Below are 14,116 nucleotides of genomic sequence, written 5' to 3' on the forward strand. Positions count from 1 at the left end.
TCATGGCAACCCCGCATCCAACCTCAGCCTCGGCGCTGCTGCAACCGCAGCGCATCCCACCCCACCCCGACCCCTCTGCAAACGCCCCCCAGGACCCCCCCCAAAAAATCCCCCAACCCCTCTCTCAACACCCACTCCAATCCCCCCCACCCTTAAAAAAATAAAAAATAAAATAAAATCCCTTTCCCACCTCATGGTACAACCCCAAACCCCCTCCCAAATGCTGAGCTCAACCCGTCCTTTACCACCCCCCTCCCCAAATCCATGGGATTCCCTCCCCCCCCCCCAAAAAAAATAACAATAATTTTAAAAAACAAAAACAACCCCAGGAGACAAAGATCCACTGGGAATGATCCTCTTTAATGCTCATTTTCCACACATTTGCCAAACGGGAACGTGGCGTGCAAGATGGGGAGCGTGTGCCGGTGGCCACGGGCAGGGGCTGGGTTTTGGGGTGTGGGGGGGGGGGAATTAGGGGGGTCACAGCCACCCCACCCACCCCAAAAAACGCCCCCCCCCCACCCCCACCAACCTCCAAACCTTCCAGCTGAGAAAAAAAAATTGATATAAAGCACTAAAGGTGAAACATTCAGTGCCCCCCTCCCCGAACACGTAGGATACAATCAAAGGTAAAAGCCCCCAAAGGGGTTTATGGAGGAGGGGGGAGGCAAAGATAAATAACCCCCCCCTCAAAAAAAACCCAACAACAACAACAACAACAAAAAGAAAAAGGTTTGGTTTCTTCAGTTTTCACAATTTTTGTCTTTTTTTTTTTTTTTTTTTTTTTTTTTCTTTTTTTGTGTGTGTTTGTTTTATCATAAAAAGTCATTACAAAAAAGAGCCATCGAGGAGCCTCCTACAAAAACGGGTTAGTGTTTGTCCTGGGGTGGGGGGGGGGGGGAATTTGGGGAGGGGTCGTCACATTGTGTGTGCACCCCCACAGACCCACCCTGACCCCCCCCCCCCCCATTTGGTGCTCTCCTCTCATAAAACCCCTTAAAAATTGCACGGTGAGGTTTGGTTTTGAACGGCTTTCAGCAACTCCCGGGGGTGGGGGTGGGTTTTGGGGGGGCTGCTTTCCACTCCCCCCCCCCCCAAAAAAAAGGGGGGGGGCTGCCTTTGTTCAACCCCCACCCCAAATTTTTTTTTTTTTTTTTTTTTTTGGAGGGAAGGGTTGGGATGGGGAAGGGCCATCGGTGCAGCCTGGGGAGGAGATGCTGCACCCAAGGGAGGGGTTACAATCAATTTTTGGGAGGGAGAGGAGGGGTCACAACAATTTTTTTTGGGGGGGGGGGGGGTCAAAACCGTTTTGGGGTGGGGCTAAAACGACAGGGACAACCCCACAGCAGCAGCCCCCCCCCGCCACGGATGGGACCCCCGAGGGTTCCCCCTTCCCAAAAAAGAGACCCAGCCCTCACCCCCCCCAACTCTGAGGGTATTTAGGGGGGAAAAAAAACCGTGGCTCATCCAGGGAAAGGAGGGAGGGGGGGGAAAAAAACAACCCAAAAAACACCAAAATTTACCCTGTTCCATCGAGCTGCCCGTGGGGGACGGCTCAGCCCCGCTGCTGGCTGGGCTGGGGGGGGACACATCCTGACCCCCCACCCACCTCCCCCAAACCCCCAGCTGGTCCCTTGTCCCCTCCCCGGGTTGGCAGCGGGTGGCATGGAGGGGGTGACACAAAGCGGGGTGGGTGACACCAAAGCGTCCCCTCCCCCTCCCCACTGCTGCCCCCATCCGAGCTGGGCGGGGTGGGGGGGGCTCAGAGAGAGGAGGAAGAGGAGGGTGGGGGTGTCCCCCACCCCTCAGAACTCCACCTTGCAGGCGGGGAAGGTCTCGTCCTGCATGGCCACGGTGCTGTTGCTGCCCAGCACGGTGATGCCCAGCTCCTGCTGCCGCTCGTGAGTCTCCTGGTACCACTCGTGCATCACCAGCGAGTCGAAGGTGGGGATCAAAGTCACCTGAGGGGACGGGCAGGCCACGCTGTCACCACTCCCCGTGATGGCAGGGGGCACCCAGGGCATTTTGTCACCTCCCAAACATTGGAAAGGGGCACCCAGGACACTTCTGTCACACCCCCAGCATCAGTAAGGGGCACCCACGATGTCAAATCATGTCCTCAGGCAGTGGGAAGGGGCACCCAGGACAATTTGTCACCCCCCAAATACCATGAAAGGGCAATTTGTCACTCCCCCCAAATATCGGGAAGGGGCACCCAGGACACTTTGTCACTCTCCAACAACAAGAAAGGACATCCGGGATACTTTGTGACCCCCCAAATATCATGAAAGGGCACCCAGAACAATTTGTCACCCCCCCCAGATATCAGGAAGGGGCTGATCCCACCATCCCTTGTCACCCCCGAAACACTGGGGACACCCAGGACAATTTGTCACCCCCCCAAATATCATCAAAGGGCACCCAGGACACTTTGTCCCCTCCCAAATATCAGAAAGGGACACTCCAGGACACTTTGTCACCCCCAAAATCAGCGAGGGGCTGATCCCACCACCCCTTGTCACCCCCCAAATATCGGGAAGGGACACCCGGGACATTTTGTCACCCAGGACGCTCTGTCACCCTCCAGCACCACGAGGGAGCCAATCCCACCCCTCAGACCCCCAGGCCGGGGGCTCACCTGGATGTCCATGCCCCACTGGTGCTTGCCCGTGAGGAGGGCGTCGAGCAGGGGTCGCAGCACCCCCTCCTTCAGGTGGTCGTCGCCGCTGACCACGTAACACAGCGAGCGGATCCTCCGGAAAAACTCCTCGTCCACCGTGCGGGCGCTCCAGGAGCCGGGCAGGTACGCCAGGTCCACGTAGACCGGGGGTCCCTGGGGGGCCGCAGCCCTTGTGCCTGTCAGGACAGGGGGACAGAGGTCACAGCAGTCGCCAAAAACCCCGCAGTGCCGCCCCTTGTGCGCCCGCCCGCCCGTACCTGCTGGCGATGCCCGGCCAGCTCCTGTCGCCGGCCGGGCTCCGGCGCCGCGGGCGGTGCCGGGGGCCGCGCTGGACGAGCCCTTCTTGTCCCCAAGGGGTGGCCTGGCCTTGTCCCCGGCAGGCCTGGCCTTGGCGGCCGAGGTGGGGACACGAGCGGGCTCGGCTTTGGGGGCGGCGGGCGCCGAGCCCACGCGGGACGGGGTCCTCTTCACCCTGGCACCGGGGGGCTCCTTGCGGCCGGGGGGCAGCGCCTCGGGGTCCACCATGCAGATTCCGGGCTGGGCAGGGAGGGGACACGGGTCCTTCAGGGGGGCTGGCAGCGGGTCACACGCTCTGGCCACGCCGCGGGGCGGCCGCTCCGAGTCCTCGTCCGACTCCAGCCCGTCGGCCAGGATGGACGGGCAGTCCTCGGTGGCCGGAGGGACGTCGGAGTCGGACAGGGTGGGCAGCGACTCGCTGACCGATGTAGGGGGGGTCTCGCCCGGCCGGCCCCGGGGTGGCGCCAGCTCCTGGGACGGGTCACTGTCCGACAGCTCCCGCGGGCTGGCGGCGGCCGAGGGCGACCGCTCGGACTTGGGGTGCTCGAACTCGCAGGGGGACACCAGGCACAGATCCACGTCGTGCGGCGAGTCCGAGCGGCGGCCGGGCCGCGGCGCCGCGTCCCCATCGGCCCAGGGCGGGTGGTGGCACGGCCGCAGCGGCAGTGACAGCCCCCCTTTGGTGGCCTCGGGCTCGGGCGCGTCCCCGGAGCCGCGGGATCGCCGCCCGTCCTCCGGGGGGGACTCGCTGACCGGCGGCAGCACCTGCTCGAAGGACACCGAGAGCGACTCGTCCACCTCGGTGGAGTGAGGGGAGCCCACCTCGGCCGGCAGCGAGGGCGTGGTGATGGTGGGGGACACGTCGGGGACATCATCCTTGAAGGGGCTGAGGGACAGGCAGCCCGCCTGCTTGTCCGGCACCGAGCCCTCCTTGCCCGCTCCGGCCGCCGGCCACGCGTTCTGCTGCCGGGCACTGCCCGGCTCCTCCGTGCCGTCCTCCACGGGCGACTGGTGGAAGGGAGTGTGGCCAGCACTGGCCGGCCCCGAGCTGGCCGGGGACATCATCTCCAGGGTCTTCTCCTCGGAGCTGCCGCAGGGATCCTCGGCGCCCTCGGGGCCGTGGTTGAGCAGCCCGGTGGGCGTCACGTCGAAGTTGACGCTGCGGTCGCTCTTGGGGGTCTTGGCCAGGGGGGACGGGGGGCACACGGCTCGCAGGGGGCTGCTCTCGGCGCAGCGCAGGCGCTGGGGGCTCTCGAGCTCCTCCAGGCCGTTCTCCAGGCAGGACGGATCCCCCGGGCGCCGGTTCCCCCCGTTCTCCAGGGATGAAGGCTCCAGCTCGCTGTCGGCCGTGGCGATGCCTTCGTCCGTGGATTCCTCCTTCCTCCTCCTCCCGCCCTCCCGCTCGGCCTCCAGCAGCATCTCCTCGGGGGAGGAGGATTTGGAGCCGTCCGACGTGCCCGGCTCCTTCCGGGTGCTTTTAGCCTTGGGTTTCTCGGGCTCTTTCTTGAGCGGGGATTTCTTGATGCTGCCGGCCTTGGCCAGGGGTTTGCGGCTCTCCGGGACCGGCGTTTTCCGGGCCGGAGCCTTGGCCGGAGCCTTGGCCTCGGCCTTGCTGTCCTTGGGGTCTTTCCGCAGCGTCTCGGCCTTCGCCTCCTTCTTCACCACCTTCACCTCCTTCTTGGCCTCTGCCTTGGCCTCAGCCCCCTCCTCCTTCTTTGGTGGCTTCTTCTCCTCCTTCTTGGCGATCAGCTCCTTCTTGGGCGCTGTTTTATCCTTGTTTGCCTTCAGCTTCGCGTCCGCCTTCGCCTTCTCAGCCGCTGAGTCCGGCTTGGCTCGGCCCTCCTTGGCCTTCTCCTCTTCTGAGCCCGTTCTGGCCGCATCCCCCAGAGATTTTGGCTTCTCCTTGGTCCCGGCTTTCACCTCCTTCCTCTCCACCTTGGGAGCCTTGTCCTTGGGCGCCGGCGCCGCGGCCTCCACCAAGCTCAGCTTGGAGCCCGACTTGAGGCTCTCCTTGCTCTCCGCCCTCCTCTGCTTCAGCGGCTTCTCGGCCTGCGCCGTCCCCTTCAGGTCATTCTTGGTGACCACGGGCTGCTTGAGGAACTCCAGGTGCTTCACCTTCTCCAAGCCTTCCAGGATTCGTGCCTGGGGAGTGCAGCCGGGGAACAGCACCCGGATGATTTTCTCGGAGCGGCTCACGGGGTGCCACACCAGCAGGACGCACACCGAGGTCAGGCACTGCAGGGGCAGCTCCTGCTCCTTGGGGAAGCCGTTCCCCGACCAGTGCTGCAGGAGGAACTCCAGCTCCTTGGTGCCCTTCACGGGGTTCAACACGTACATGTCCAGCCTTCCCACGCCCATCTTCTGGAAGAGCACGGTGGGCTCGGCGCGGGGGCCGCAGTCACGGGCCAGCAGGTTGGGCTGGATTCCCAACTTCTCCAGGTAGTGCAGGGTCAGAGCAGCTTCATCACAACTCTTCAGCACCTTCGAGTCGCCCTCGATGTCCTTCAGCTTCTCGGAGGCGTTGAGGAAGACGACGCCCAGCTCGGGCGAGATGAGGTTCTTGGCCCAGTCGCTGTTGCCCTGCGAGCTCTGCGAGGGGTCCTCCTCCAGCTCGGCCAGCTTCCTCTGCAGCAGGCTGTTGATGCCAGGCAGGCTGTCCGTGCCCGCGTGCGTCACCACGATGGAGTCGATGCGGTCCAGGTGCCTCACCAGCTTCCAGAAGGACGATTTGGGGTTGGAGCCGCCGTTCACCAAGACGTTGAAGCCGTTGACGGCGAAGAAAGCCGAGTCCCCTCGCCCTCCCGGGAAGATGTAGCAGCAAGGCTTGGAGAGCTTCAGGAATCCCACCATGGTGGGGGGCTCCAGGAGGTCGAAGGGGGACTGGGGCTCCAGGGACTCCGACAGGTACTCCATGAACTCCTCCAGCCCCTCCATCTCGGGCAGGACGCAGCCGGGGTTGTAGCGCAGCTCGATGAAGTCCTGCAGGTTGTGGTGCTCCAAGCCTGAGTCCCTCCACTCCCCGAAATCGGGGCAGCTGATGGTCAGCCTGGCCTTGGCCGAGGGGTCTGCAGAGCTCAGGATCTCCCCCACCTGCACAGAGGGGCAGCTTCAGGTGGGAGGGGGCACTGGGGTCACCCCCTGTCCCCCAGCGGGATGGACCCATGGGGGTGGGAGGTGTCCACACACTAAACCATCGGATCCACACCTGCTGCCTGCTTTTTGGGGGGATTTTGGGGCGCCAGTCCCCTCTGCTGCTGGTCCTGGGGGGGCAGGGGGCTCCCAAGGGAGGGGCTTTCTCTGATCCCCCCACCCCGGCTGCAGATGTGGCCCCCTCCCATGCCTGGTAGGTGAGGATCTGCACCCCTAAATTCCCAGGATCTGCACCCCTAAATTCCCAGGATCTGCCCTTTTCCCTGCCCCTCAATCCCTCAGGATCTTTCCCCCAACACCCCCAGGATTTGCTCCCCAAACTCCCAGCATCTGCCCCCTAAATTCCCAAGATTTGTGCTTCCAAACCCCCAGGATCTACCCCCTAAATTCCCAGGATCTGTGCTCTCAGATCCCCAGGATCTACCCCCTAAACTCCCAGGATTTGTGATCACAGATTCCCAGAGTCTACTCCCCCTAAATTCACAGAATTTGTACTCTCAGATCCCCAGGATCCATCCCATTAAATCCCCAGGATCTGTGCCCCCAGATCCCCAGGATCTCCCCCACTAAACTACCAGGACCTACCCCCCTAAATTCCCAGGATCAGTGCTCCCCTAAATCCCCAACATCTGCGCCCTAAATTCCCAAGATTTGTGCTCTCAGACTCCCAGGATCTCCCCCACTAAACTCCTAGGACCTACCCCCTAAACTTCCAGGATCTGCCCCCTAAATCCCTGGGATCTGCCCCCTAAATCCTCAGGATCTGCCCCACTAAATCCCAAGGATCTACTCCACTAAACTCCCAGGATCTGCACCCCTAAATCTGCAGTACCACCCCCCTAAATCTCCAGGATCTTCCTCACTAAACTCCCAGGATCTGCCCCATTAAATTCCCAGGATTTGCACCCCTAAATCCCCAGGATCTGCCCCCTGAATCCCCAGGATCTGCCCCCCTAAATCCCCAGGATCTGCCCCCCTAAATCCCCAGGATCTGCCCCCCTAAATCCCCAGGATCTGCCCCCCTAAATCCCCAGGATCTGCCCCTTTTCCTGCCGCAGACCCCCAGGATTTGCCCCACACCTTGCAGGAACCCCCCTGCGAGGATGGGGGAGGATGTGACAGCATCCCCAAGGACCTGCCAGCTGCTCCAGCCTCCAGACACCAACAACGTGCCCACACAAAAAAAACCCAAAAAACCCCAAAAAACCCCTGTGCTCCTTCTCCAGCTCCTTCCCATGTGTCCACACCTCCTTATCCGTGAAGATCTGGATGAAATCCCGCAGGGAGAAGCAGCCGGTCTGCAGCATCAGCTCCCCCGTGTCCTCCACACAGGGCCCAGCAAACACCAGCAGCTTGTGCTGGGACACGTCCGTGATGAGGTTCCGCAGCTGGGGACACACGGGGGACATCAGAGGGGACAGAGAGGGCACAGAGAGGGGACATCAGAGGGGGCAGAGTGGGGACAGAGAGGGGACAGAGAGGGGACATCAGAGGGGACAGAGTGGGGACAGAGAGGGGACATCAGAGGGGACAGAGAGAGGACAGAGAGGGGACAGAGAGGGGACATCAGAGGGGACAGAGAGGGGACAGAGAGGGGATAGAGAGGGGACATCAGAGGGGACAGAGAGGGGACAGAGAGGGGACATCAGAGGGGACATCAGAGGGGACATCAGAGGGGACAGAGAGGGGACATCAGAGGGGGCAGAGTGGGGACATCAGAGGGGACATCAGAGGGGACATCAGAGGGGACAGAGAGGGGACAGAGAGGGGACAGAGAGGGGACAGCAGAGGGGACAGCGAGGGGACATCAGAGGGGACAGAGAGGGGACAGAGAGGGGACATCAGAGGGGACATCAGAGGGGACAGCAGAGGGGACAGCAGAGGGGACAGCAGAGGGGACAGCGAGGGGACATCAGAGGGGACAGCGAGGGGACAGAGAGGGGACATCAGAGGGGACAGAGAGGGCACAGAGAGGGGACATGAGAGGGGACAGAGTGGGGACAGAGAGGGGACATCAGAGGGGACAGAGAGGGCACAGAGAGGGGACAGAGAGGGGACAGCAGAGGGGACAGAGTGGGGACAGAGAGGGGACAGAGAGGGGACATCAGAGGGGACAGAGTGGGGACATCAGAGGGCACAGAGAGGGGACAGAGAGGGGACAGCAGAGGGGACAGAGTGGGGACATCAGAGGGCACAGAGAGGGGACAGAGAGGGGACAGCAGCGGGATCCACCCACAGCAGGGAGTCCCCAGAGCTCACCTCGTCGCACAGGGATTTGTCCGAAGGGTTGAGCAGCACCAGGGTCTCCAGCACATCCCCGCGGTGGTGCAGGGTCCGCTGACCTGCGGGGACCGAGGTGTGACAGCCACACCCACCGCCCAAAAATCCCCAAATTTGTCCCCGGGGAGGGGTGACAAGGCCAGGCACTGCCCGGTTTTCCGGCGGAAGAGGGACGGGCACCGCAGGGACATTTCCCGTGTCCTTCCTGCCGTGGGGAGGGGAGGGAAGGGGAGGGGAGACTCCCCAAAACACACCAGGGGGGGTTTTTGGGGGGTTCATTTCCCTCCCCGAGCAGGGAAACAGCCAGCCAAGGTGGGGGGAAACGGCACAGGAGCAGCCCCAGCTCCACCTTCCCCATCCCAGCCTTCCATGGAAAATCCCGAGGCGGGAGAAGGAAGCGGCTCCTCACGTGGGGGGATCACGGGGTTTGGATGTGCAGGGGGGGCAGGGCACAAAGCCAGGCCTGTTCCCACAAAATCCGGGAGGAGGGAATGGGGAGGGGGCGTCCCTGACCACCAACCCCCCCTTCCCACCACTCCCCAGCTCCCAGAAGCCGGTTTTCCCTGTTTTTACCTATTTTCCCTGCTTTTATCCCATATTTCCACGGTTTTATCCCATATTTCCACGGTTTTATCCCATATTTCCACGGTTTTATCCCATATTTCCACGGTTTTATCCCATATTTTCCCTCCTTTTAGCCCATATTTTCCCTGCTTTTATCCAATATTTCCCCATTTTTATCCCATGTCTTCCCCATTTTTATCCCATATTTCCCGGTTTTTATCCCATATTTTCCCTGCTTTTATCCCATATTTTCCCCTCTTTTATCCCATATTTTCCCCGGTTTTACCCCACATTTTCCCTGCTCTTATCCCACATTTTCCCTGCTCTTATCCCACATTTTACCTTTCACAATGCTGGAGAAGGTGGCTGAGTGTCGGGACACGAAGAGCTTCAGCTGCTCGTCCAGGTTGCAGGAGGTGAGGTCGATGTCCCACGAGCGGATCCCTGCGAAGAAAATTTGGGATAAAAAAAAATTTTAGAATTGGGAGCTCAGAACCCACCAGCACCATCCCCCCAAAACCCCCACGGGTGCCTGACCCCATAAAATCCCCCCTAAAATCCCCACTCTCAGGTGTTTTTGGGGTGTCCCCAAGCCCAGAAATGCCAACACCTGCCCGCCAGGTGAGCTCCTCGTGCCGTGACTCACGGCAGCTCCGGCTCTGCCAAATCCCAAATCCCAAATCCCAACCCCCCGGGGCACGGAACAGCTCTGCCAACACCTCCTCCAAGGTACTAATTAAGGAATTAAAAGATTTGGTGCTACCTGTCAGCACCAGCGGGACAGGTGCAGCAACCAAACAACCTTTTGGGGCTTCCCAGAAGGGATTTTGGGAGCCTATTCCCCCCCCCAAAAAAAAAAAAAAAAATTTTTGGGTGGCTCCGGTGACGGCCGGAGAATGGTTGGGGGATGGTGTAACCGCCCTGGGGTTGCACAAGGGTTTGGGGCCGTTTTGGGGCGGTTTTGGTGAGGTTTGGGACAGTCCCACAGTGAGGGGACAATGGGAATGTCCCTCCCATCGTGGTTTTGGGATCTGTTTTCCCGCTGGGATGTTCTGATGTCATGGCTTGAGACCTCCTCCCCCCCCCCCAAAAACAAAAAAAAATCTGGGCACGGCTCAGGGAGGGATGTGGGGGTTCCCAACAGTAAATCCTGGGAATTTAGGGGGCAGGTCCTGGAGATTTGGGAGGATAAATCCTGAGAATCCTGGGGGGCAGATCCTGGGAGTTTGGGGAGAAAATCTGGGAGTGTTGGGGGGAAAATCCTGGGGGGTTGAGGGGCAGGAAAAGAGGCAGATCCTGGGAATTTAGGGGTGCAGATCCCAGGAATTTAGGGCTGCAAATCCTGGGGATTTAGGGGTGCAGATCCTGGTGGTCAAATCCTGGAGGTCTTGGGAGGAGAAAGAGCTGGAAGATCCAGATCCCTAAGGATTTTGGGGGCAGGAAAAAGGGGCAGATGATGGGATTTTAGAGGGGCAAACCCAGGGGTTGAGGGGCAGGAGAGGACGCAGATCCCGGGTAGGAAATGGGGCAGATCCCGGGTAGGAAATGGGGCAAATCCTGGGAATTTCGGGGCTCAAACGCTGAGAACCCAAAGGAGCAGCAGAGGGGCAGATCCCCCGGGCTGGGGCAGCACGGGGCAGCCCAAGAGGGGCGATCACACCCCGGTGACCGATCGATCACACCCCGGAGCTGCGGGACCGAACCGGGGCCATCCCCGGGATGGTGGTGGGGGGGGGGGGGGGGGGGAGATCGGGCGGGTCCCGGAGCATCCCCCGGAGCATCACGCGGTCTCACCTCGCTCCAGCTGCTGCAGGGCGGCGGCCCTGAGGCCGGGCCGGTGGCAGCCGCCGCCCACGATGGCGAGCAGCGAGAAGCGGCGAGGCCCCGCGGCCGGAGGGGCCGGAGCCGCCGGAGCCGCCGCAGCCACCGGAGCCGCCGCCATCTTCGGCGCCCCCCGCCCGGCCGCTGGCCACGCCCCCTGCGTCACCACCGACGAGACCACGCCCACTGATGTCACCTCCAGCCAATGGGAGGCGCCGGATGGGTGGCGGGTGGGCGGAGCGGAGGTGGCACTGAGGGCTCTTAAAGGGGCAACGCGCGGGGTGGGGCAGCGGGTGGGGCCCGCGCGGGCGGTGTGGGGTGGGGGGGGTCTGGGTGGGGATTTGGGATCGTGGATTGGGATTCTGGATAAAGATCTGGGCTTCTGGATGGGGATTCGGGATTCTGATTGGGGTATTCTGAATAGGGATTTGGGATGCTGAATGGGCATTTAGGATTCGGGATTCTGGATGGGCGATTTTGAATGGGGATTCGGGATTCTGAATGGGGGATTCTAAATGAGGATATGGGATTCTGAATAGGGATGTGGGATTCTGGATCCGGGATTCTGGATGGGGGATTCGGGGTTCTGGATGGGGGATTTGAGATTCCAGATGCGGATCTGGGATTCTGGATGTGGGATGTGGCCGGGCCGGGCTGTATGAGCCCCGCTCATCCTCCATCCATCCGCCTCCACCGGGAACCCCCGGTGCCGTGACCACGGGAGGATCCAGGACTCAGCTCCCCGCCCGTCCCCGCATTCCCATTCCTGCTTCCCACAGCGGGATGAGATTCCCTCTCCCTGTCCCTCATCCCTGCCCCAACCTCACATTCCCGACGTGAACCCACAGCAGAATGGATCCCCCCCCCACCCAGGACTCTCCCCAGCGGCAGAGGGGGCTGGGAACCTCAAAATCCCCCAAAAAAGCAGGCGGCAGGAGTGGATCCAATGGTTTAATGTGTGCCGGGACACCGGCGGGCTGTGCGGGTCCATCCCGGTGCGGGGCTGGGGGCCCTCGGCTCCCCCTCCCTCCCCCGCCCGGGGCTCAGGCGGGTGGCAGCTGCTGTCCCTCGGTGTCCCTCGGTGTCCCCCGCTGTCCCCGCTCCCTCAGGAGCACTTGAGGATGAAGAGGTTGCAGGAGGTGCCGCGGGGGCAGCTGCAGAGTTTCCCGATGCGCGCCCCGCGCCGCACCGCGCACGGCTCCCGGGGCTCGCACTGCGGGGAGGCACCGTCAGAACCGGGGCTGGAACCCCCAAAAACGGGGGTTCGGGGTCCCCCTGAACCCCCAGGCCGAGCCCCCGCCGCCCCCCAGCCCCGCCGTACCCAGGGCACCCAGCTCAGCCTCTTCTCCAGCGCCGGCGGCTCCCGCGTCCCCAGCTTGTCCAGCAGCTCCTGGAGCACCCCCACCTGCCACGGACAGCACCGGGACACCCCGAGACTCTGGGGACACCCAGGGGCTCTGGATCCGTGTCACCCCGAGTCCCCGAGAACGTCCGGGATCTCTGGGTCTGTCACCCCGAGTTCCCCAGCACACCCAGGGTCTCTGGGTCTGTCACCGCGAGTTCCTAGGGACACCCAGAGGCTCTGGGTCTGTCACCCCGAGTTCCCCCGGGCTCCTGTCCCATCCCCAGCCTGTGCCTGGCTCATCCCGGGCAGGATCGGGGGGTTCAGGGTCTGTCCTTAGGGTGACTCCCACTGCCGAGGGGCGGCCTCACGTCCCCCCTCCGGTCCCCATCACCCTCCCTGCAGCTGAGCCTGAGCTCAAGACGGAACAGGGAAGGAGAAAAGAACCAAAATTCCCCAAACCAGCGATGCCTGCGTGCTGCGGGATGTCCCCAGTGAGAGGAGCCCCCCGAGGACCCCACAGCAGCAGCACAAAAACAGCGGAGGGGGCTCGGATCCCCCTCCCCAATTCCCCAGGGACCCCCCAGAACCGACACCAACATCCCAAAATGTCCCAAAACCGCACGGGGGTCGCTGGGGACCCCCTGCCCCCCTCCCCCAGCCCCTTACCAGCTCCGTCTCCTCCTGGCTGTGCCCGGGCAGGCTCAGGGTGGGCCGGAGCTCCGGTACCGGTTCGGGGGTGCCGAGCAGGATGAGGCCGGAGCCCAGCAGGCAGAGCAGGCAGAGCCGAGCGTTTTCCATGTCCCCGGTACCGACTGCGCCCCTGGATGCTCCGGGATGTGCCAGGCTCGGCTTTATACCCCCCTCAGCCACCCCCAAACACGCGGTGACGCAGACGGGGCGCCTGTGTCCCCCCCAAACCCCGGCACCGTCACCGGGCCGGAGGGGGGACACAGCATCCCTGGGGACACAGGTGCCACCAGGCACGGACGTCATCACCGCGGCCAGGCGGGGACCCCCGGGTGACCCCCCCAGGCCGCAGCCGCTGCCAATTCCCTGAGCAAACACGGGGCTCATCCCGGCTCCTCAGCCCCGCGCGTCCCTCCGGACACGGCACAGACGGGGGGTGACAAATGGCTTTATTGGGAAGGCGGGGACAGCCGGGGGGGACACAGGGGAGCTGCAGCTCTGCTGTCCCAAGGCCCTCCCAGGCTCTCCAGAATCCCCAGCGCGGGTCTCCGGTCCCGCTCCATCCCAGTCTGGTCCCTTCATGTCGCACAACCCCGAACCCTCCAGGATCCCCACAGACACCGCCCCCCGCTCCTCTCTGCTCCCGGGGGATGCCTCAGTCTCACTGCATCCCTGTGGGGTCCCCGTTGTCCCCCGGTCTCTCCTCACCCCCTTGGGGTCCCCCCCGTCCCGCCGCCATCCCAGGTCCTGCCCCAGCCATCAGCGTCACAGCCGAGCATCTTCCTCTTCCCCCTCCTTCTCCTCCTCCTCGCTGGGGTTTTGGGGTCCCCGCCCGGAAGGTCCACGGGGAGAGACCCCCTCAGAAACCGGGCCGGGAAGGGCGGCGGGACAGGGCCGGGGGCACCGCCGACACCGGCGGGACCGAAGCGTGGAGAACCCCGAGCCCGCTCCCCCCGATCCGGTCCTGTCCAAACCGCCCAGTCCCGGTTCTGTCATGCCAACCAGTCCCGGTTTGGGACAAACGGTCCCGTCGCTCCCAACCCTGGTCCGGTTGCTCGGGGGCCCGGTCCAGCTCAGTCTCGGTAAACCCCGCCCGGTCCCGATCTGGTGGCCCCTGATTCTGCTGCAGCTCAGTTTCGGCTGCTCCTACTCGGTCCGGTCCCGGTTTGGTGACCCCCAGCCCGGCCCCAGTCGGGTCCCAGCCCCATTCCAGGTCAGCCCCAGCTCCCCGGTTCCGGCCCCGGTCCCGGTTTGGCGGCGCCGCGCCCCGCCCACCCCCCGAGGCTCCGCCC

General features: G+C 62.9%; 2 protein-coding genes across 2 annotated transcripts; both read right to left on the reverse strand.

Moving 5' to 3' along the window:
* Positions 1-341: 341 nt before the first annotated feature.
* Positions 342-10,925, reverse strand: MAP1S (microtubule associated protein 1S). Its single transcript, XM_014882867.2, has 7 exons — positions 10,766-10,925; positions 9,314-9,415; positions 8,387-8,469; positions 7,375-7,515; positions 2,938-6,067; positions 2,639-2,856; positions 342-1,961 (listed from the first exon to the last, which is right to left on the reverse strand). Exons 1-7 carry the CDS (start codon positions 10,911-10,913, stop codon positions 1,806-1,808), a joined length of 3,978 nt encoding a protein of 1,325 aa, XP_014738353.2. The 5' UTR covers positions 10,914-10,925; the 3' UTR covers positions 342-1,805.
* An 810-nt stretch (positions 10,926-11,735) lies between these two features.
* LOC106857041 (cocaine- and amphetamine-regulated transcript protein-like) lies at positions 11,736-13,211 on the reverse strand. Its single transcript, XM_014882868.2, has 3 exons — positions 12,804-13,211; positions 12,114-12,197; positions 11,736-12,005 (listed from the first exon to the last, which is right to left on the reverse strand). The coding sequence occupies exons 1-3, from the start codon at positions 13,209-13,211 to the stop codon at positions 11,898-11,900; spliced, it is 600 nt and encodes a 199-aa protein (XP_014738354.2). The 3' UTR covers positions 11,736-11,897.
* Positions 13,212-14,116: the final 905 nt, after the last annotated feature.

The sequence above is a fragment of the Sturnus vulgaris genome, chromosome 26, assembly GCF_052056855.1.
Source record: "Sturnus vulgaris isolate bStuVul1 chromosome 26, bStuVul1.hap1, whole genome shotgun sequence".
In the NCBI taxonomy this organism is placed as follows: Eukaryota; Metazoa; Chordata; class Aves; order Passeriformes; family Sturnidae; genus Sturnus; species Sturnus vulgaris.

Bases quoted from the DNA above. Each gene is read 5' to 3' on its own strand.
- MAP1S (XM_014882867.2), bottom strand. From the start codon at position 10,913: ATGGCGGCGGCTCCGGTGGCTGCGGCGGCTCCGGCGGCTCCGGCCCCT. The intron at 9,416-10,765 runs GTGAGACCGCGT...TTTTCTTCGCAG, and splicing joins CCTGCAGCAGCTGGAGCGAG to GGATCCGCTCGTGGGACATC. The intron at 2,857-2,937 runs GTACGGGCGGGC...CTGTCCTGACAG, and splicing joins TGGCCGGGCATCGCCAGCAG to GCACAAGGGCTGCGGCCCCC.
- LOC106857041 (XM_014882868.2), bottom strand. From the start codon at position 13,211: ATGAGCCCCGTGTTTGCTCAGGGAATTGGCAGCGGCTGCGGCCTGGGG. The intron at 12,198-12,803 runs GTAAGGGGCTGG...TGTCCGTGGCAG, and splicing joins GCCAGGAGGAGACGGAGCTG to GTGGGGGTGCTCCAGGAGCT. The intron at 12,006-12,113 runs GTACGGCGGGGC...GCCTCCCCGCAG, and splicing joins GGCTGAGCTGGGTGCCCTGG to TGCGAGCCCCGGGAGCCGTG.